This window comes from Manis javanica, chromosome 12, assembly GCF_040802235.1.
Source record: "Manis javanica isolate MJ-LG chromosome 12, MJ_LKY, whole genome shotgun sequence".
NCBI classification, from domain to species: Eukaryota; Metazoa; Chordata; class Mammalia; order Pholidota; family Manidae; genus Manis; species Manis javanica.
The window spans coordinates 71,438,139-71,459,403 of record NC_133167.1 but is presented as its reverse complement, the minus strand read 5'-3'; the positions used below and the strand labels follow the sequence as shown (position 1 = coordinate 71,459,403).

The window sequence follows — 21,265 nt, the reverse complement described above, 5'->3', positions numbered from 1 at the left end:
TATCTTCACCATAATCTGGAAAATTAAGTGGTCTGTCACTGGTTGGTGGGTCTGTTTGCCCCTCCGTCCTTCTTCCCTTCCCTCCATTTCCTTCCCTCCCCTCCCCTTCCCTTTTTCCTGAATTTTGTTTAGGTTTCTGATTCCTGGTGTAGGGAATACTTAGTTGTAATATTTAGCTCTCAGAGGGAAACTGTACTCAAGAGTCCTCTGGATCTTCATGTTACAACAAGCTAAAATTGCTCATTGAGAAATGAGCAAAGGTAGACAAAGGCAAGCAGTGGACTAGTCGGGGAGGGAAGGGGCCATTCATTACATTTACATAGGCAGCGCCTCCTTCCTGCACCTTCCTTCTACAAAAAAGTTATTCAAAATCCAGATACTCAGGAAGCCAGTTTGGCACTTGTGTCACCTTTGAGACTCAGTTAATGCATCTTACGCCTGATTTACGTGATGAAGTTTATAGTTGGGGCCATTTCATTTTGAGATTTTTTAGTTCAATGGTAAAGAAGGAAAAAGCTATTTATCTTGCTGCCATTCCTTCTCTGAGTAGCGGTCTTGAGGCAACATGCAAAGGAATTGGCAGAGTAGCCTAGGAAACCTTTCTTCTCTGCACTCTTGGCTTCTGCTTCTTGACTTTAATTTATAATGTCAGTCATTATTTGTTTCACTCAGTACTTCTCTTTGGAATGACTTTTGTACTAATGATGTAATTTCAGGTTATATTGGTTTGGCTAACATAAGAGATTTTGGACAACATTATTACATATTGTGAGCATTTAGAAATATTGTATCACAGCAGTTCCTTGGAAGCTTTTAGTGTGCTGAATGGCAGTTTTAAAAATAAGATGTGAGATTGTGTAGGAAGAATTAATGTATATTGTGAATCCCAAGGGAGAAGGGAGAAAAATCACATGCCCTTTCTCACCCTTATTTGAGCATGAAATAGTGCATACAGAACTCGTGTTCCATAAATAACACCTTGGGAAAGAAAAGCTTTGAATGTTAGATGCTTTCACATAAATTATAATTTTGCTTCAAAAGCTCCTTCTAAAATAGAACTTGAAAAAATAGTTGTGGTCTTCACACTTAAACAAATCAGACATTTTTGTGTGTTAATCTACTTTTTCTTTAATTCCAGGGTAATCTTTTTAAAGCATAGCTATGCAGATTGATAATTACTAAATTAAAAGGAGGGTTTTTAAAAAATTTCCTTCAGCCTCAATACTTAGTTATGTGAGAGAAGAGACAGTAATTTATATAGATTATATTTTTTGTCATTTTGTCATCCAGTAGTTTTGCATGTGAAGTTTTAATGATATTATCAGATCACCAAGGCATGGTGACCAGTTCTGGACATAGTTCAGGATGCAGGGGAGTCTGTATTTTATAACAGAAGAGCCATGTGGTCTTCTGGGTTGAGACTAAAATAGGTATAAAAGTCACTGGGTTTGACTCAGGATATGTTCCTTTCATTACTTTAGGAGCTGATCTTAATTAATCACTTTATTGCCTACTCATAAAAGGGACATTGTAAGGAAGAAGTTCTGTTAAGAAGTTCTTAAATAGCAAGACTACTAAATAAATATAAGTTAATAACAGAGAACATCAGAAAATAGAATTTGAACTTTTATTTCTTTTGTTGAATAGTAGACTTTTGAGTTGCAGGATTTAATATCATATTTAACCAGAGGGAAAGCCAGAATTTCAGGGTAGAAGAAAGGAGATAGTACAGTATGTCCTAACTTCAAAAAACATATTTAATATTATAATACAATTTTATACTTTAAAAGATATACACAATCTTTTTTTGTAGTGCCCACTATACGTCCATTTTATTCAGCTCCCTATACCTAGTGTACTTAAGCACCGGGCCTGTCACACAATAAGTATTCAATAAATGTTTATTTTCTGAAATGAATAAATAAATGATCAAATAAAGGAAGAAAGAATATATAGCCTGACCCAAATCTCCTTTACTTACTGGTATATTCTGAAGGTAGGTTTTCATCTTCTGATTACTGGAGATTATCAGGGAAGAAAGAATGTGAGATTGTCATGTCTGTCAAGCGGGTAACTTTTAAAAAGACTGGAAGGTATTAACTTAATAGGAAGAGCCCTGAATTAGGTGTCTTGATTTCTCACCCTTGCCATTCTTCTGTTAGTTAGTTGGATACTGTTATCCAAATTAGGTTTATCTTTAGATTTTTTGGATTTTCTCTCTCTTTGTTTGACTAATAGGGATAATGATACATTCTCTTATCTTTTTACCTGGGTAGTAATGAGAGTCGGAAAAGAATAGTTGTGCAAGTTTAAAGTTTTTAAAATATAAAGCCCTGTCTTTTTTTTGTTTAATTACTATTACAGGCTGCCTAAACTGTATCTTTGTGAATTCTGTCTAAAATACATGAAAAGCAGAACCATTCTACAGCAGCACATGAAGAAATGTGGTTGGTTCCATCCTCCTGCCAATGAGATTTACAGAAAGAATAATATTTCTGTCTTTGAGGTAAAGTAGATGTTTGCTAGTTGTCTTCCTGTCCATTTCAAATACAGTGACCCTGGACTGGATCTAGCTCTGAGATTTTGTCTGTCTTGAAGTGGTGTTTCACTGGTGTACTCACTGTTGAGTCAGATAATCGAGCTCTATGAGAAGCAGAATTAGGCCAGTCCAGATGGTGCCAAGTTCACAAACCTTCATATCAGAATAAATTACTCTTGTGTTTCATTAAAGACATCAATTATATCTTATATTCTATGTACCAATAAAAAGGAAAAAGGACTGCTAATTATGATTTATAAAGACTCCATTTGGTTATAAATACCAACTGATTTTACCTATGTTTAGATGTGATAAAATCTAATGTGTCTTGGAATCTATAAAATACAATATTTAAACAAGTAACTGTCTGTTGCTCTATTTAAAGGAATATTTTATGGAAGTGTATTTAATAGCTGTAGTAAATCCAAATGTATTTTCCTGTCTTCATCATGATGATGCGACTTATGCTCTGTCTGTGATTCTGTGTTGTCAGTAGTGGTTTTTAATTTCTTCACTCCCAGTTCTGTGGTATGATTGTCCATTATTAATTATCTGCCATGTGCTCAGTTTTGTTAATTATTGATGTTAGACTTTCAGATTGTCAGGATCTATTTACTCTTTAACTGTCTTGATTTTCCCTAAGTAAGCTTTTATTTTCAGTGAGGAATTAAATCTCTTCACTTTGAGGGAAGGAGAAAGGGTGTGGTTTACAATGCTCTCTAAGAATACCAAAGAGCAAATTGCTTCTCACCTTTTAAAACAAGTAAGTTAAATTACTTAGCTGTTGAGGAGATTTCAGTCTTGAAATATCAATGTCTTGTGTCTAAGGTGGGCACTCATGGGCATTTTCATGAAAGAGCAAGCTCCAGCAACTTCAGGAGCAACATAAAGTGGTGCTCCCGATCCCCACCAGCCTGAGTCCAAGAAATAACCTCATTTGCCAGGTTGCTACTGGGAACCTGCTTGGTGCTTCTGACTATAGCTAATGCTCCCTCAAGTAGCTTTATTTTGGGGGTAAATCTGATTATAACAGTCAGACTCCATTGCTTCTGGCCACTGGCACAGGTCACATCATAGTTATACCTTGTTTTACTTAACAAATGTATTTTAGAAGAGGTTGCATTTAGATCTCTTACTGAATTAAATACTTTAAAAAGTGAACCAAATCAGCTTGCCCTCTGAAGGATTTCTGCAATCTTAGGGAAGCAAAAAGTGCTATTTTTAAAACCATCATCATCTCCTTATATAGGTATTCATACTTTGTTGAAGTAACAGTGTTTTGTATACTTAGTTATTGTAAAACAGCAGGTACCACACTTCTGCTATTTCAAGGGACAGTTTCCAGATTCTGACACTGACAGCTTCTCTTAGGCTGGACTGTGGATATTCAAAGGTGCTTGTAGCTGATGTGTATTGTTCTAGAGCTAACGAGACACCACTGACCATTTTGTTCTGTTATTTTCCTCCAGGTTGATGGGAATGTGAGTACCATTTATTGTCAGAACCTGTGTCTCTTGGCAAAGTTGTTTCTTGACCACAAGACACTCTATTATGACGTGGAGCCATTTCTTTTTTATGTACTCACACAGAATGATGTCAAGGGCTGCCACCTTGTTGGCTACTTTTCTAAAGTAAGTATATCCACTTAATATTTATTTGAGTTCATATGAAAATCTGAAACAATATTTGCTGCTTCTAACTAGGGGACACTACAGCATGCAGCGCCTTCTGGGTGCCATTGTTGCTTTCTGGAAAGGGAAATAGAAGGGACTTCAGAAATGTACCCAGTGCTAGAAGGTGCCTGATAATGTTCAACAGACTGTACTCTCCCAGGAACTTGAACTGCTAGTTATACTCAAGAGGATAAGTTTTAAAATGACTTCTGTTCCCTGGTGACAAGAGCTAGAACTTGGGAAATAAACACAGGCATTATCTCTCTGAGTTCTTTCTCAGTTTAAATCTTCTCTCCCTAATTTGAATTTTAGGCATAGAAATAAGAATAAGCCATTTTTATTAAAGGATAGTTTTCTCTTTCCTTTAGTCTTCCATTCTCTTAGGGAGAAAAAAAGTTTCTTTTGTAGTCAAACAACATAAAACGTACTTTTGTTTAAGCAAGCCCATGGTAAAATCTAAGTGTATAAAATAATAAGTGGAAAGTACTAGCTTTGTAAGAATTCTGTTAGTAGACTATTTCAGTATCTCAGTATAATTTAAATATATTGCCTGATTTGTAAATGTGTGTTTGTACCCAACATTTTGAGAATATTTTTTGTAAACTTAGGTACAACTAAATGGGCGTTGTGGGAATGCCCTGTGTAGCACCAGAGCAGGTAATAAAAGAATCTTTTAAATAGTTGATGAATTGTCCCACTTCTCGAGTGCCACTGTGACCATTTGTGACCTTGCAGATTGATTGGGACTCAGAGTCCTCTGTCATTTTAGGCAGCTGTTTTCAAGTTGCAGATGGTGTTGGATAGCATAATTTTATTTTTCATTTTTATTCTCCTGTGATGGTTGCTTTGTGAGGTAATGGTAATGACTTAACATTATCATCTCTCCTCCCTGTGGGACATTTTTTTCTTGATGTATGTTGCTATTCCTAAAGGACCAGGACTGTGGTTGTGATTGTTAGTCATTGTTTCTTAATAATTAGCATTACTATTCAGTCTTAGACGAGCCTGTTGTTTTAAAACTTGGTTTATAATTTCTCCACCAGGAAAAGCACTGCCAACAGAAATACAACGTTTCCTGTATAATGATTCTTCCCCAATACCAGCGTAAGGGCTATGGCAGGTTTCTCATCGATTTCAGTAAGGATTATAAGAACATAATTTCTCATTATCTCTTTCTGTATACTTTCTTTATACATATTTTTAAAGATTTGTAGATAATTTACTAGTTGCTAGTATCTTTTGTCATACTGCTATATGGGGGACTTTAAAACCTAAAGCCTTTTTTTTTTTGTTGGACATGAAATATTTTTAAATAGTTAATATTGAATACGAATGTCTGTGTGATTCTGTTAGTAGACTATTTCAGTATCTCAGTATAATTTAAAATATATTGCCTCTTTGTGTATTATATTCTGTGCACCACTATGCAGTGCAACTTCAGAATATTTTGAAGTAAATGATATAGGAAATAATCTGATTTAAAAATCAAAAGACAGCAGTTCTAAAATGGTCATTGTGGAACTTGAATTTTGTTTTATACATTGATAGTCCCAAGAAAGGGACTTAGAGACGAGTGTAAGGACATGAGTAGTCTTACTTTTGATGACATAAGGATATATTTTTGGTTTTCATGAGTATTTGTGAGATACATTATCATGATATCATAAATATTATTAAAATATCTTTAATTTGCAATTGTTGAAAGTTTTTAAATTGTTTAAATATTTTTAAGGCTCTACCTTGCGGTTAAAATATGCAGTGCAACTTCAGAATATTTTGAAGTAAATGATGTAGGAAATAATCTCATTTAAAAATTGAAAGACAACAGTTCTAAAAAGGTCATTGTGGAACTTGAATTTTGTTTTATACATTGATAGTCTTTTTTAGAAAGTAAATGTATATTTGTAATAAATTTTATGTTGATTATAAAATAGTGATATCTAAGGGAATATGTTCCCTGAAATATTGTTAAAAATACTATTTAAGGAATATAGTCAGGAAGAATGGTTCAAACTAAGGATTTTGATACAGACAATTCTTCTAAATATCAGAGATTATATTACCAATGTTAATTCTCATATGGACCAGAGAAGCTTATTCTACATGGTTTTAGACTCCCCTGACCACATTTTATTACAAATCTGTGTACATCTTGGCTTTTTGGGTTAGTAGTAGAGGGTAGAACTCAGAGTATTTACTTTAATATCAATATATTGTTTTGAAGTAGGACTCATGATTGGACATGTTATGTCATTAAATAGCAAAGTTAGGGGAAAAGTTTCATTACACTAATCTAGTCATTTTTTTGACATACATAGCAATCTGTACGATTACAATGTTTGTTTCCACTTACTTTTTGAAATGTAGTGAATTTTTCCACATTACCATTCTTAGACTGCTTTTAATAAAGTTTTCTTTAATGATCAAAATCTGTATTTCTTCTGCCCTCTCCGTTTTCAATGTTCCCTTTAGAATTTATGCCTTTCTTTCCTGTTGGTGAGTTACATGCACTAGACAAGAAGAAGACAGAGCCATATCGCCACATATTCATAGTGACACCCTCATGCTGACATTCTTGCTTACAGTTAGAGTAAGAGGTAATTGTGAGGAGGGCTTTGGTTGCAGTGAGAAATTGTCATTAAATTCATTCACAGAAGAGCCACTATCTTGATAGGATGACATGAAAACGAAGGCATTCTTTTGTATTCAGTTCAGATACAGCTGCTGCCATCTAGGGGTCCTAACAAAACACGCAAGAGTGGTTTTCCTTTATCTTTTTAATGTACCCTGTTAATATGAAGTCCTGACTTTTTTAACTGTTGGGATGTTTGAACAATGTGACTTATAGTAGCTGTAGACAAAGTAATACTAACCTAATAATGTTCAATGTATACAAATTTTGTAATTTTGTTCTTTTTCTTAAGGACTTGCCTTTGAAATGATTATTGCCTATGATACTCAGATTGGTTGTGGAAAGGGGATTGTTATTTTGCTGAATTAGCCTATTTAAGGCTCTGACATGTTTGTGATTTGGGGGTTTCTTTAGGTTATTTGTTATCAAAGCGTGAAGGCCAAGCAGGATCTCCGGAGAAACCATTATCTGATCTAGGGCGTCTCTCCTACATGGCTTACTGGAAAAGTGTAATATTGGAGTGCCTTTATCACCAAAATGACAGGCAAATCAGCATCAAGAAGTTAAGCAAGTTAACCGGAATCTGCCCTCAAGACATTACTTCTACACTCCACCACCTACGAATGCTGGACTTCCGTAGTGACCAGTGAGTATCACATCCCTTGGAATACCTTTGAAAGATAACTAGGTGGGAACTTTGGGACCAGGTAGCCAAGTATCGATGAAAGAGTATAAACTAACCTAAGTGGTGCACTGGGTTGGCCCTGAGGCATCCTCCTCCTCTCTGTGATGCTTGTCTGATACTGTTGACCTAATTTTTTAAACTATTTTTTCTGGTCTTCTTCCTAACTTTTGGATTTAAGCTACCGAATCTTTTATTTTCTAGTACTGGGAGCTCCTTCACAAAACAGCTCTAGAAATAATGTCAAATAAAATGTGCCTGTGATGTATTCGCGCATAAATGGTACAAAATGAAATGTAGATCAAGGGAAAGACAATTCACCCTTATCTTGAGTGGCTGGGAAAAGGTCACAAAGAAAAGAGGCGTTTGGGTCAATAGGGGCTAGAGTATCAGTGGGATGGAGAATAGGGGCTAGAGTACGAGCAGAAGAGTAGCAGAAATTCGAGGTGGAAAATGTGAGACAATAAATGGCTAACATAACCTTTTCTGTTGCTGTAGTTGAGCATGAAGTGTTTTTTCTTAGTTATATCATGAGGTAGCATATTTCTGTATTTCATCTGCCCACACAGGCCATCTTTGATGCATTTAGCATCATCTTTAGGGTTCTCTGGGAGTTACTGGTCATACTCACTGTTAGTCCTCACTGTGCATCGTTGATTGCTATAAACTTTTCTCTGGTTTCAGATTTGTGATTATCCGCCGGGAAAAACTTATCCAGGATCACATGACAAAGCTTCAGCTGAATTTGCGACCTGTAGATGTCGATCCAGAATGTTTGCGCTGGACTCCCATCATAGTGTCCAATTCTGTTGTCTCAGAGGAGGAAGAAGAGGAGCCTGAGGAAGGAGAAAATGAAGAGCCGCAGTGCCAAGAAAGGGACCTAGAGACTAGTGTAAGGGCATGAGTAGTCTTACTTTTGATGACACAAGGATATATTTTTGGTTTTCATGAGTATTTGTGAGATACATTATCATGATATCATAAACCAATACAGGGCATTCACGTTAGAATTTCAGTTTATCTCAGTGATAGAAATTTTAGGAAGACTGAGTTTTTTTACTTGTATATTTTTAAACCTTGGATCATTTAGAAATCTTCAAATTTGTTATAGTGTGTTACTTATGACTGAATATTTCTTACCAAATTGCCATTAAGCAGCTAAATTTTAATTTAGTAATTGTACACATAATTGAGGAATCTGAATTGAGTCTAAATCTGACCATTGTTAAAAATGAAATGAAGATACATTTTCCTTAAAGTAAAACATTAAGAAAATAATGTAAATGTGAATGTTTTCTACTAGAACACTAAGTACTTCAGTGGGCATGCAGATGTCTAGCCATCAAAGGGTCAGTGAGGCACTCACTGTATTATATTGTGCAGCTTTGAGCATTTTTCGTCATGTGATGACACTGTCCTCTTTTTTTTTTAAGCAGTACTTTCATCCTTTAAAAGTTTGTTTTCCTTTGATAAACATTAACAATTGATGCCCCTGTTTAATGTAATTTAATTTTTAAAATGAAATTATTCAGAATAAAAATAAGTCAGAATTACAGAAATTTTCTTTCATTTTTCTTAAACACCCCTTTCTCTTGCCCATGCCCAAGAGCCCATCGCCCCTCTGTTTATAAAATTTATTTCTGAGAAATTTCATAAGCTCTCTCACTTAACATCCATAAGAACAGTAATATTCACAGTAATGTTTATTGATGACAGTGTTGCAGTGGTTAAGAGCACTAGCTCCTGGGTCACACTGCCTGGGTTTATATCCCAGCTTCTGTGTTTGCTCCCATGTGACCTGTGGCAAGTTACTTAATTTTTTGTGTCTCACTTACCTCATTTGTAAAATGGGGATATAGTACTTTATACAGTCATTGTGGAGATTAAATGAATACCTATAAAGCATTTAAACAGTGCCTAACAGAGTAGTCCTGTTAGCTGTTAAATAATTAATAATTTTCTTTTTAAAACTCTCTTTTCATATCTCAGTATTTAAAAGGTCAGAATAGGAGATAGAACCAAATAAGACTGAAGATTAACTAGCATGGTTTTATTTTCTAAAACCAGGTGGGAAAGTCTGCATCTCGAGAGAACAAAGAACAAGATTCTTATTCTCCAGTAGAAACTGAGAAGAAGCCAGAAGTGATGGTGCCAGCCAGTTCTACCCGTTTGAACAAACCAGCCCTTTCCCGTGATAGTCTTCCTGCAAATAGTCAGCCGTCTCGGAGAGGCCGCTGGGGAAGGAAGAACAGAAAAGCCCAGGAGCATTTTGGTGACACGGATTTGAAACTGCTCTTGGAAGAGACGTCAGCTCCTCAAGAACAATATGGAGAATGTGAGGAAAAATCAGAATTCTCCCAAGAACAGTATCCTGCAAGTGAGGAGCCGTTGGCAGCCTCTCAGGAGCAGCCAAGCCAGGAAGGGAAGCCAGACCTTCCCAAAAGAAGACTGAGTGAGGGGGTTGAGCTGTGGCGGGGACAGCTGAGGACAAGCCCGGAGGCTCTGAAGTGTAGGCTGCCGGAGGGCAATGGCCGGCTGCCCCGCCGCTACAGCGAGGGCGACAGGGCTCTGCTCAGGGGCTTCAGTGAGAGCAGCGAGGAGGAGGAGGAGCCGGAGAGTCCCCGCTCCAGCTCGCCGCCAGTCCTTACAAAGCCCACCCTGAAGCGGAAGGTACGGCTTTCTGCAGCTTCTTTTCCTCCAGTCGCAGTTTGTTGTGCACATTTGTTTTATCCCAGAGTTCTAAAAAGTAAATACAGAACTTCTTAGTGTGCTGGTTTTAGATTTTAAGCCTCAGTGTATTGTAGCTTATGTTCTTTCCAGTGGACATGTACAATGTATATATGACAGCTTTGGTTCATGGGGATTAGCTTAGAAGTAATAACTTACTTAAGGGCTGACAAGCTGTTTTTCACCTTCCTGGCTTGAAATTGAAATCATGACTTTCAGGAATTTAAAAAATAATTTTTTAAGTATGTGCAGATTGAAAGTATTTATTCGAGAAGGGGAGGAATGTGTACAATGTTCAGTGGTACGTGGACACAGCCATGGTGCCTGTGTTGGGGTGCTCAGAGCGAAACCATTCACCTCATCTGGGGCGGTGCTCTTCCCTTGTACTCACTCCTGCCTTCTCTGTCTCGCCTTCAGCCCTCTGGGGGTGTGACTTAACCTTGTTTTACAAATACTTTCTAAACTGTATTTCATCATCTTGCAAAGTTTGACTGATAGCCAGTTTATTAATAAATGCTATGGGATGGTGATAACAAGTTCAGTTAAACTGTGCACCAGCGGAGTGAACTTTAGGCATTGCCACAAGCCAGCCAGACTGAGGTATGCCAGCTCCTGGGATGGGCCACCCTGTAGTAATGGGGTGACAGCTATTGTCCAAAGCAGTGAAATAGTTCCTTTCCTTAGCAGTGCCTCACCAAGAAATAAAGTAGGACTCTTTATAAAAAAAATAAGCTTTTCATTTTAGAACAGTTTAGATTTACAGAGTTATTTCTAAGAAAGTATGGAGAGTTCCTGTATTCCCATACCCCGTTTCCCCTGTTATTAACCCCTTATGTTGGTGTGGTACATTTGTCACAAATAGTGAGCCAGTATTGACACATATTAACTAGGATCCATACTTCATTCAGATCTCATCAGTTTTCCCTGCTGCCCTTCTTCTGTGCCAGGACCCCATTCAGCACACCATAGTGCATCTAGTAGTCACAGCTCTCTACGTCTCTCTTGGTTGTGGCAGTTTCTCATACTCCTTGTTTCTGACAACTGTGACAGTTTTGAGGAGTGCTGGTGAGGTACTTTGTAGAAAGTCCCTCGTGACACTAGGGAGGGTCAGGGGTTTTTGGGAGAAAGACCACAGAGGTAAGTGTCCTTCTCATCACATCTTACAAAGGGTGTCTACTGTCAGTGTATCTGTCTACCAAATTCAGGGTGTAATACTCTTTATGTGAATTTTCAGTATTGGTGTAAACCTCATCACCTGGCTTGAGGCTGTGTTGGTGAAGTTTCTCCACTGACAAATTATAATTCTTCCCCCCATTTCCATACTGTGCTCTCTGAAAGGAAGTCACTGTCCCCAGCCCACATATAAGATACAGGGCCTTTACTCCACTCCTTCAAAGCCTCATATCTGTGGTAATTACTTGGAGCTGTGCTTGGAAGAGTGGCAGGTTGTTCCACATCTATTTATTCATTAAGTCCTTTATGTACATCGTGTGCACCACAGAAAGGGGCTTTACAATCTGAATAGCACTCCACCACGACTACCACCACCGTCACCACTACCGTCACCACTACCACTACTGCCGCTACAATTTTATGTGATGGGTTGCTCAGATTGTTCTAGTTTTAGCCAAGGAGGAGCTCTTGCAGTTTTGCTTTAATGCACAGGCCTTCACCATGGTGAAGTCACATTGTGTGGAGCACTTCTTTAAATTTTGGTACTACAGTTGTGTATTTCCTGCTGTGTTCTTAGAATCAGGTATTTCTCCAAAGAGCAGGGCCATGTTTTAACCTAGTGTGAAAACTGCATTCACAGCTTGAAGGACTAGTGAATTTGAAGTGGAGAAAAATTAAATACTAACTGCTATTCATTATTTGACCATGAAGAATATATCTTTGCCATACTAGGCCTATTTATAATATAAAACTATGCCACTTCCCTGTGTAGAAAAGAGAATATTGTAACAGGCAATGAGATCATATACAGAGTCCTTTTGAAGTTCTTGAAGAAATTCACTTGACTGGGAGTCAGACTACATTTTACAACCTTTTCTATACTCACTGGATGTGTGACTTCAAGCAAGGCCTGTAACCTTTCTGGCCTCTCCAGTGAGGGGACTGAATTGGATCATTTCTGGTGTATCATCTTTATTATTTTGTGAAATCTCTTGTGTAGTTTAAGTTATTGGATCGTCCCTACTACGGAATTGTACCTAAGGTGCCAAGTTCCCATAACAAATTTTTTTGCTCTTGAAATGCTTCACTAACATCAAGTTGATACCTATCGGCTCCATAGTTTTACATTCTACTGTACCTCTGTGGGAAGCTCTTAAAAACGCCATCCAGCCTTGTGATAGTTCTGCCGATCTTCCTAGTACAGCTGTGAGACATACAAAGTATCTCACTCCTTTTTTTTCTCTTGAGGAAAAGAGAAGTTACAGGACTAGCCTCTGCGGCTCAGTACCACAGCAGGTGGCTCCCCTGAGTGTTAAGTTGAACTCAGTGGCTGATGGGGTGGGAGTGGGGGTGGTTAGGGCATCTGCTCTGGCAGCCCACCTGCCTGTCCTTTCACGGAGCTGCATTCAGCTCCCAGCAGCTCCGTGCTTGTGGTACCTGATGGATAGCATTGCACTAGAGCATTTTGAAATAGCACCCAGAATGTCCTTAGGCAAACAGCATTTTCATTTTACATATGCCAGTTCTATTAAGTTTAAAAACTACTCACCATATTGTTAATGGAAGTGAGAGTGTTCATGACTGTAAATAAAATACTTCCTCTTTTAAATAGAAGCCAATTCTTCACCGAAGACGGAGAGTCCGGAAACGCAAACACCACAACAGCAGTGTGGTCACAGAAACCATTTCTGAGACTACAGAGGTATTGGACGAGCCCTTTGAAGACTCTGACTCCGAGAGGCCCATGCCAAGGTTAGAGCCCACGTTTGAGATGGAGGAGGAGGAGGAGGAAGAGGATGACAGCGAGCTCTTCTCTCAAGGGTACTTCCGTCGCCTGTCCTCCCAGGATGTCCTCAGGTGTCGGTCCTCTTCACAGAGGCCGTCTAGAGATGAAGATGATGATGAAGAGTCAGATGATGCTGATGGTATGTCTTAGAGGACTGTTGCCCTCAGTAGTTTTATTGTCCGATTCAAAGAGCAAAGGTAGGTGGTGTCTGCTCAGCAGAAGGGCTGAGAAACACACACACCAGGCAAGGAAAGGTGATCTCTAAATAATAGTCGTATCAAGTATTTTCATCCTCCTTATCTCCTTTAGTTCTCTGTCCTTTTAAAAAGGTGTTTTTTCTAGTTTACCCTTCAACTCAGGACCTATTTTTGCCTCTACAGAAAATAGCAAACTGTTAGGAAGTTGTTCTTTTTTACCTAATCCTTTCTCACCCATTCTGTGAATCTTTAGTTGATGGACTTAGCATAGGAAGATACTCAACTAACACCTCCGTACTGGGACGTGTACTCTGTGGGCTTACCTATTTTGCTAACTGTCATATGTTGAGTGCTTAATTAGGCACTCAATATTTTTAAATGAATAAATGCCAGGAAGATGGTTTTTAAGTAAGATCAGATCCATGTAACTTGGACTTGCTTCAGATATGTTCAGAAACACTTCCTGAATCATCTCTCTAATGTGGCTACTCAGCTAGTAGTAAATTTCAAGTAAAAATGGCAGCTGTCCCTCAGGATAGGTGAGATTAAAGGGCATAGCTAAAAATACAGTGATTTATTTTTAAAATACTTGTTGTCATTTTCTCTTTAGAGATAAAGAAATAGGGGCTTATATATGAGTTGGGTCACAAATAGTCATCGACATCCTGATCTCAAGTGTTTGCCAGTGTGTCATACTGCCCGTGTCTGCAGCTTACGTGGGGGCAAACTGGACTTTTTTACTTCACTGGGTGAATTAGAAGGAATCCAGCTGTCCAGCCTTGGTGGACACATAGCTCTTACGTATTAACTGTTGAGCTTTTTATTTTCCTTTTAAAAATATATTCACTCAGTTTCAGATCTGGTAGAGAACTTGAATTTTCTCCAATCTCCTATTTTTATGTGACAGATACTTTTCATATACTGATAAGATGATTGAGTACTTTCTTGTGAATGATTTTTCAGAGTTTTATTATATTTTGAGATGTATAAGTAGGAAACTAAAACTTTATTGTGTCAGTGTGACTCTTTAGTGAAATTCTACATTGTAAACTAAAAGAGTATCCACTGTTTGTTCCTGCTGACTTGGACCAATTTTCTGTGATGCAGCCATTTCCTGTTTATTTTCAGGTTATTGCTGTTAGCTGTATATACCTTTTTAGCTCTCTCCCCAAATCCTGTTCTTGCCTTGGTGCTCTTCCTTTTAAAAATTTATGGGAAATGTGAATTTAATTAATGCCACATGAATCTGTATAACCCAAAATGGTCAAGTGTTAAATGACATGCTATGCATATTTTACTACAATTTTTTAAAGAAAAAATCACAGGGAGAAAATAACGCTCATATTAAATTTATTTCTAATAAACTAACTTTTTCTTCAGGTCAGTGTCCAGGGCTAAATGCCTTTCAGCTATTTCCCTACAAACATGACATTGATTGAACATTTATTCATGTTAGGATTTCTCAGTCATGGCCTGGAATAATTGACTCATGGTGTTGTCTGAGGTAATGATTTTGTGGAAACTTGAAAAAGAAAAGAGACAATATAAATCGCAAACAGAAAAAAAATGCATAACAAGAAATGAGCTGATTTGTAACTTACACAGTAAAGACAACTTATTTTAAGTAGTTGTAATGACTTCGTGGTATTTGCATCTTTATAAAGCTTATCTCCAGTTTATAGATGATGCAAATGAGTCTTAAATTCCCAATGCCATACAGTTGGTGATGTTAAACTGGTTTTAACTAGTGGATGGTAACAGAATGTGGACCAGGATTCTTTGTTCCTTCAATGACACTAATTAGGTTTCTCCTTTAAATTCTTAACTTGAAAATGAAGATAGGAGTTTGTGGTGATTAGTTACAACAGAAAAATTTCTGTTGTATATATGGTCTCAGGAAAAAGGCTCTAGAAAATATAAGCTCTCGTAACCTGTTCTTATTTTCCATCCCTTCTGTACAGATACTCCTATCCTAAAGCCAGTATCTCTCTTGAGAAAATGTGATGTGAAGGATTCTCCACTTGAGCCAGATACTTCCACACCTATGAAAAAGAAAAAGGGGTGGCCCAAAGGCAAGAGCCGCAAACCCATCCACTGGAAGAAAAGACCTGGTCGCAAACCAGGATTTAGGTTGAACCGAGAAATCCTATCTGTGTCTAGTCAAGGATGCATTGTTGAGCCCATTGTCCCCATTCCTAAACCTGGACGTAGACCCAAAATTCAAGAGAATGAAGAAACTATTGAACCAAAAGAAGACTTGACTTTAACTGAAGAGAGAAGGGAAGAGGAAGAGATGCACGTGGACGCTGAAGAGATTGAAGACGGGGAAGAGGAAGACACAGCCAGCAGTGGGGTGAGAGCAGCGTCTCCCGTGGAGAGCAGTAACAGCCCCGACGCGGGAGCCAGGGAACCCGGGGCGGAGGACGACGACGAGAGGCCCCGGGTCTCTGGAGAGCAGAGGCAGTCCGAGGAAGAGCCGCAGGAGCCGGAAGAGCAGGAGCATGAGGAGGAGGAGGAAGCGGCTGTGGAGATGACCCAGAACGAGGACCGCGATGCAGATGATGAAGATGACAGCCATTTGGAATCTGCAGAGAAAAAAGAGCCAGAGGAGCCGCCCGCCGCGGAAGATGTCAAAGAGGAGCCTGGTGGCCAGGAGTCTTTTTTAGATACTAACATGCAGAGCAGTAGGGAGAATATAAAGGACAAAGACGAGACAGAGCTGGAGTCTGAAGAGGAGCAGACTTCCCATGACACCTCCGTGGTGTCGGAGCCCATGCCGGGGTCCGAGGACGATCACGAAGAAGATTCAAACGCTAAAGAAGAATTAGTTGAGTTAAAAGAGGAGGAAGAGATTCCTCATAGTGACCTGGACCTGGAAACTGTGCAAGCAGTGCAGTCCTTGACTCAAGAAGAAAGTAATGAGCACGAGGGCGCCTACCAGGACTGTGAAGAGACTCTGGCGGCTTGTCAGACCCTGCAGAGTTACACCCAGGCAGAGGAGGACCCTCAGATGTCCATGGTTGAAGACTGCCATGCCTCAGAGCATAACAGCCCCATGTCCTCTGTGCAGTCCCACCCCAGCCAGTCTGTCCGCTCTGTCAGCAGTCCCAGCGTGCCTGCCCTGGAAAGCGGCTACACGCAAATCAGCCCGGAACAGGGGTCCCTGTCCGCCCCGTCTATGCAGAACCTGGAGACTAGCCCCATGATGGATGTGCCTTCCGTGTCCGACCACTCGCAGCAGGTGGTGGACAGCGGCTTCAGTGACCTGGGTAGCATTGAGAGCACCACGGAGAACTACGAGAACCCCAGCAGCTATGACTCCACGATGGGCGGCAGCATCTGTGGGAATAACTCCTCCCAGAGCAGCTGCTCCTATGGGGGGCTGTCGTCCTCCAGCAGCCTCACCCAGAACAGCTGTGTTGTCACCCAGCAGATGGCAAACATGGGCAGCAGCTGCAGCCTGATGCAGCAGAACGGCGTGCAGCCCACCGCCAACTGCAGCATCAAGTCCCCGCAGAGCTGCGTGGTGGAGAGGCCCCCCAGCAACCAGCAGCCGCCGCCGCCACCGCCGCAGCCCCCGCAGCCGCCGCCGCCACCGCCGCCACCGCAGCCTGCACCGCAGCCGCCTCCCCAGCCTCCACCGCCGCCGCAGCCCCCGCAGCCACCGCCACAGCAGCCCCCGCTGTCGCAGTGCAGTATGAACAACAGTTTCACGCCTGCGCCCATGATCATGGAGATCCCGGAGTCCGGAAGCGCCGCCAACATAAGCATCTACGAGAGGATTCCGGGGGACTTCGGGGCGAGCGGCTACTCGCAGCCGTCGGCCACCTTCAGCTTGGCCAAGTTGCAGCAGCTGACTAACACCATTATGGACCCTCATGCCATGCCTTATAGCCATTCCCCTGCCGTGACCTCCTATGCAACCAGTGTTTCTCTGTCTAACACGGGCCTGGCTCAGCTAGCTCCGTCCCATCCCTTAGCTGGGGGCCCTCAAGCACAAGCCACCATGACGCCGCCCCCGAACTTGGCATCCACCACCATGAACCTCACGTCGCCTCTGCTGCAGTGCAACATGTCTGCCACCAACATTGGCATTCCTCACACTCAGAGGCTGCAAGGGCAGATGCCAGTCAAGGGGCACATTTCCATCCGCTCCAAATCGGCACCGCTGCCCTCTGCGGCTGCTCACCAGCAGCAGCTGTACGGCCGCAGCCCCTCAGCCGTGGCCATGCAGGCTGGCCCGCGTGCACTCGCTGTTCAGCGTGGCATGAACATGGGGGTGAATTTGATGCCAACCCCCGCTTATAACGTCAATTCCATGAATATGAATACCTTGAACGCCATGAACAGTTATCGAATGACGCAGCCCATGATGAACAGCAGTTACCACAGTAACCCTGCCTACATGAACCAGACAGCACAGTACCCTATGCAGATGCAGATGGGGATGATGGGGAGCCAGGCCTACCCCCAGCAGCCCATGCAGCCAAACCCTCATGGAAACATGATGTACGCGGGCCCCTCGCACCACAGCTACATGAACGCCACGGGTGTGCCCAAGCAGTCGCTCAACGGCCCGTACATGAGGAGATGAGCAGAGCGGCTTGCGCTCAGCCTTCAGTACGTAGGGACAAAGGAGCCTTTTATACTGACAGACCAGAGAAAAATGGACCTTTTTTCCAGTTAAAATATTGCTGTAGATTTAGAGGAATTTTTCTTTGGTTTATTTTTATTTTTTAGAAAACCTGGTCTCTTTTTTTGGGTTTATTTTGTTCTGGGTTTTGGTTTTCTTCATAATCTTGAACATTTTACAATAGAACTCATCTAGAAATGGATTTGGGGATAGGGAAAACATGCACAAAAATCTTTTCATAATTAAAAAGAGCCTTACTTTCTTTACACACCACATGGACAGAATTTGTGTAAAAGTGACTTATCTTTATTTTTAATTTTAAAATGTGTGTTTCCCCTCACTGTTGCAGCTCCCAATGTTGTCATTTTTAAATGTTATATATACATCTCTAGGGTTAACCGGACCCTTTCCTCCAAACCCAACCTTGCATTTCCTTCTTCATTCCAGCAGGAGGCACTTAGGGGAGATTGGACGGGGACATGGAGAACAACCAAGCTCCTTAAACTTATTATATTGTTAATATTATTATTATTATTATTAATAAAGTGAGGCAGGAAAATGCTCTCCTTTCAAAATCCCCTCCACTCCCTGCATACACACAAACCTCTTGAAACCTTTCCCCGAGAATGTTTCTTTATAGGTGGACTTCATTGAAATGTTTTTCTTAAATCAAGTGTAATATAATTGTTTTTAAACTATGCCCACTCAGCACTCAGAGACACAAAAACACTGTAAGTCTCAATTAACAGCAGAATCTCAGAAGAAAGCTGTTTGCATTCCTAATCCAGCCTTGAAGGAATAGAGATGGTCAATTAACAATCAAAAGAGGAAATTAACCTCGTTTTTTACCACCTGGTGAATCAGCCATACTGCACATATTCCACACAGCCTCTTGTTTTTAGTATGTACTTTGAGATGCTAAGGGTCTAGATTCTTGAGCTTTTGATTAAACTCAAACAGCAGTCCCCAGTGATAAGCCTTTTACATTCTTAGGTGAAGTGTTGGTGGATGACTGTACATTTCAGTGATTTGAAAAATACCTGACAAACCTTTGACACTGTTTATGTTATGTTGGAAGAGATGACGCTGAATGTGTGTCATAAGGGAGACCATGTGTGAGTTTTATGGCTACTTAAGTGATAACATACCTCTGGTTTTTATTTGTCCTTTGAGATCCTGAGTTCATCCTCTGTGAATCGGAGTGCACCAGCCCCTCGCCTGCGAGTGGCTGAGAGAAGAGGGATAAACCAACCACCAGCATAGTAGGGCAAATCTGGACAGCAGGGTTTTAGCAGGCTCCTATGTTGCTCCCAACTCCCTTCTCTTTTCTCTTGTGCAGCCAGTTTGCTCATTCTCTTCCTATTACTCGCTCCAGGGATAGGTAAAAAAAATTATATATATATATATATATATATATATACACACACACATATATATATGTTCCATCATTTGAAGATGGAAACTATTATACCACTCGGTATGTGCAGTCAAATATCCAAAAGGGGGAATGCTTAAACAAATACCTGTAAGCATTAAATTCTCTCCTTCATTTGTACATTTTTATATAGATACATTTTTGAAGTACTAATTAGACATTAAAATTTTCAAACGCACAGGTTTGTTGGTTTTTTTTATACACTTTAATTGACTTTCTCAATTAAATGTGTTAGGTAGAAAAAGGCAGAACCCCACATCTTACCGCTGTCAGTTCTGAGCATGTGCAAGGCTGTGTAGGACCCAGTTTCTCTGTATATACTCTCCCAATTTCCGGTCACCTATGTAGAAAGTGCACTGTGCTGCCCTCTCCCTACATCTTCAGCTCTGTCATTGCTTCCTGGTTGGGGTGGGGATGGGGTGGGGTTGGGAGGGAGGTATATCGGGAGGAGGGTGGGTCAAGGCAGAAGGAGAAGCTGTTGAAATGAGGGCCGTGAATTCCGTTTCTGTTGGTTTGCGGTTGTGTTTGGTTTTGTTTCTTTCTTAAAAAGAAAATTTCAATCGGGCAGCTCCCTTTTCCACAAGCCTTTTTGTGACTGTAGAACTATTGTAGAGAAAAATGTTCTTTTCTATATTATAAAAGAAATGATCCAACACAGTAATATTGGTACCTGTCATTTTTTCACTTCTGTTTAAAAAAAAATGTATTTTTAGCAAGATAACTTGGGTAATCTTCTAAAAGAGAAATTTAAAAACTCACTATTAGTGACTTTGATGCCTTTTAAAATAAGAGCTTTTTCATTTCATTCCATCTTTAAAATTTTTTATCTTTGTTGTAGAATATTAAAAACTATTTTAAGAAAGATAAAAATTCTCTTTAAAGAGATCTCTAGAGTGTGTGAATAGAGCTCCAGATGCCTCTAAAAGCCGCATGTACAAATGAAGCTAAGTCTATTCCTGTCTGTTTATATTTGCTTTTCCTGTTTTGTAGCCTCTTTGTACTTCGTTCCTGGTGACTTGTGGGCTGAGGGGAAGGGGTGCCCAGATGCCTTTGTATTCCTCCGTGTCACGCGCTCCTGGGCCAGTCAGTCTCCCTTCCTCTCCTTGTATGTAATATCACTTTTTTTCCCCCTTTCTAGCAAGTACTTTCAAAAGAACTCTGTACATTTTAACATAAAAAAAATAAATTATGTTGAGCCATTTTGGATGTCTGCCTTGCATGTGGAATTTTTCTCCCAAATATTTCCAACTTCCAATTCTTTTTCTACACACAAAGACTTATAAATATTAGCCTTTTCATGTTCCTGTCTATACAGCGAGTGTAATAAGTTCATGACATTTGCTTTGAAATTCCAGTGTTCGTTCATATATGTTTAAATAATATAGGTGGTGGTTTCATTAGAAAAAATAGGATCATAACCTCACTTTGAATTTTTTAGGGAAATCCATTTGAAAACCTTCTAAAAAGATTGTAATTCACCCAACCAAAGACAAGAAATACAGTTGGAATAATAGGTAGCTCCTAAAATTATAGCAAAACATTGTTTTTTCTCATTTCAGTGTACCTGATTATTAACCTATGAAGATTTGCCAGGATCAAGGTCCTGGACATTGGTCATCTTCTGTGATTTTTTTCCGAGTTACTATGCTTGCCTCTCATTTAGGATTTTGGACATAAGTCAACTTCCAGAAAATGAGATTCACCTTTGGGAAACTGACAGCTTGTTGGGGTAGGGAGGTAAGGCAGGCACAAGTTCTTAGGGCTCCAGACTTCATCTGTTGTTCTTTC

General features: G+C 40.0%; 1 protein-coding gene across 1 annotated transcript in view; it reads left to right on the top strand.

The window, feature by feature from the left end:
• The window catches only part of KAT6A (lysine acetyltransferase 6A), a 160,889-nt gene extending 140,211 nt beyond the window's left edge, over positions 1-20,678 (top strand). Inside the window, exons 10-17 of the mRNA XM_037005290.2 lie at positions 2,365-2,506; positions 4,009-4,170; positions 5,256-5,349; positions 7,259-7,490; positions 8,211-8,418; positions 9,594-10,196; positions 13,039-13,351; positions 15,371-20,678. Of these exons, the coding sequence (XP_036861185.2) occupies positions 2,365-2,506; positions 4,009-4,170; positions 5,256-5,349; positions 7,259-7,490; positions 8,211-8,418; positions 9,594-10,196; positions 13,039-13,351; positions 15,371-18,003 (4,387 nt within the window). The 3' untranslated portion in view covers positions 18,004-20,678. The remainder of the gene's footprint in view (positions 1-2,364; positions 2,507-4,008; positions 4,171-5,255; positions 5,350-7,258; positions 7,491-8,210; positions 8,419-9,593; positions 10,197-13,038; positions 13,352-15,370) is intronic.
• The last annotated feature ends 587 nt before the right edge of the window (positions 20,679-21,265 follow it).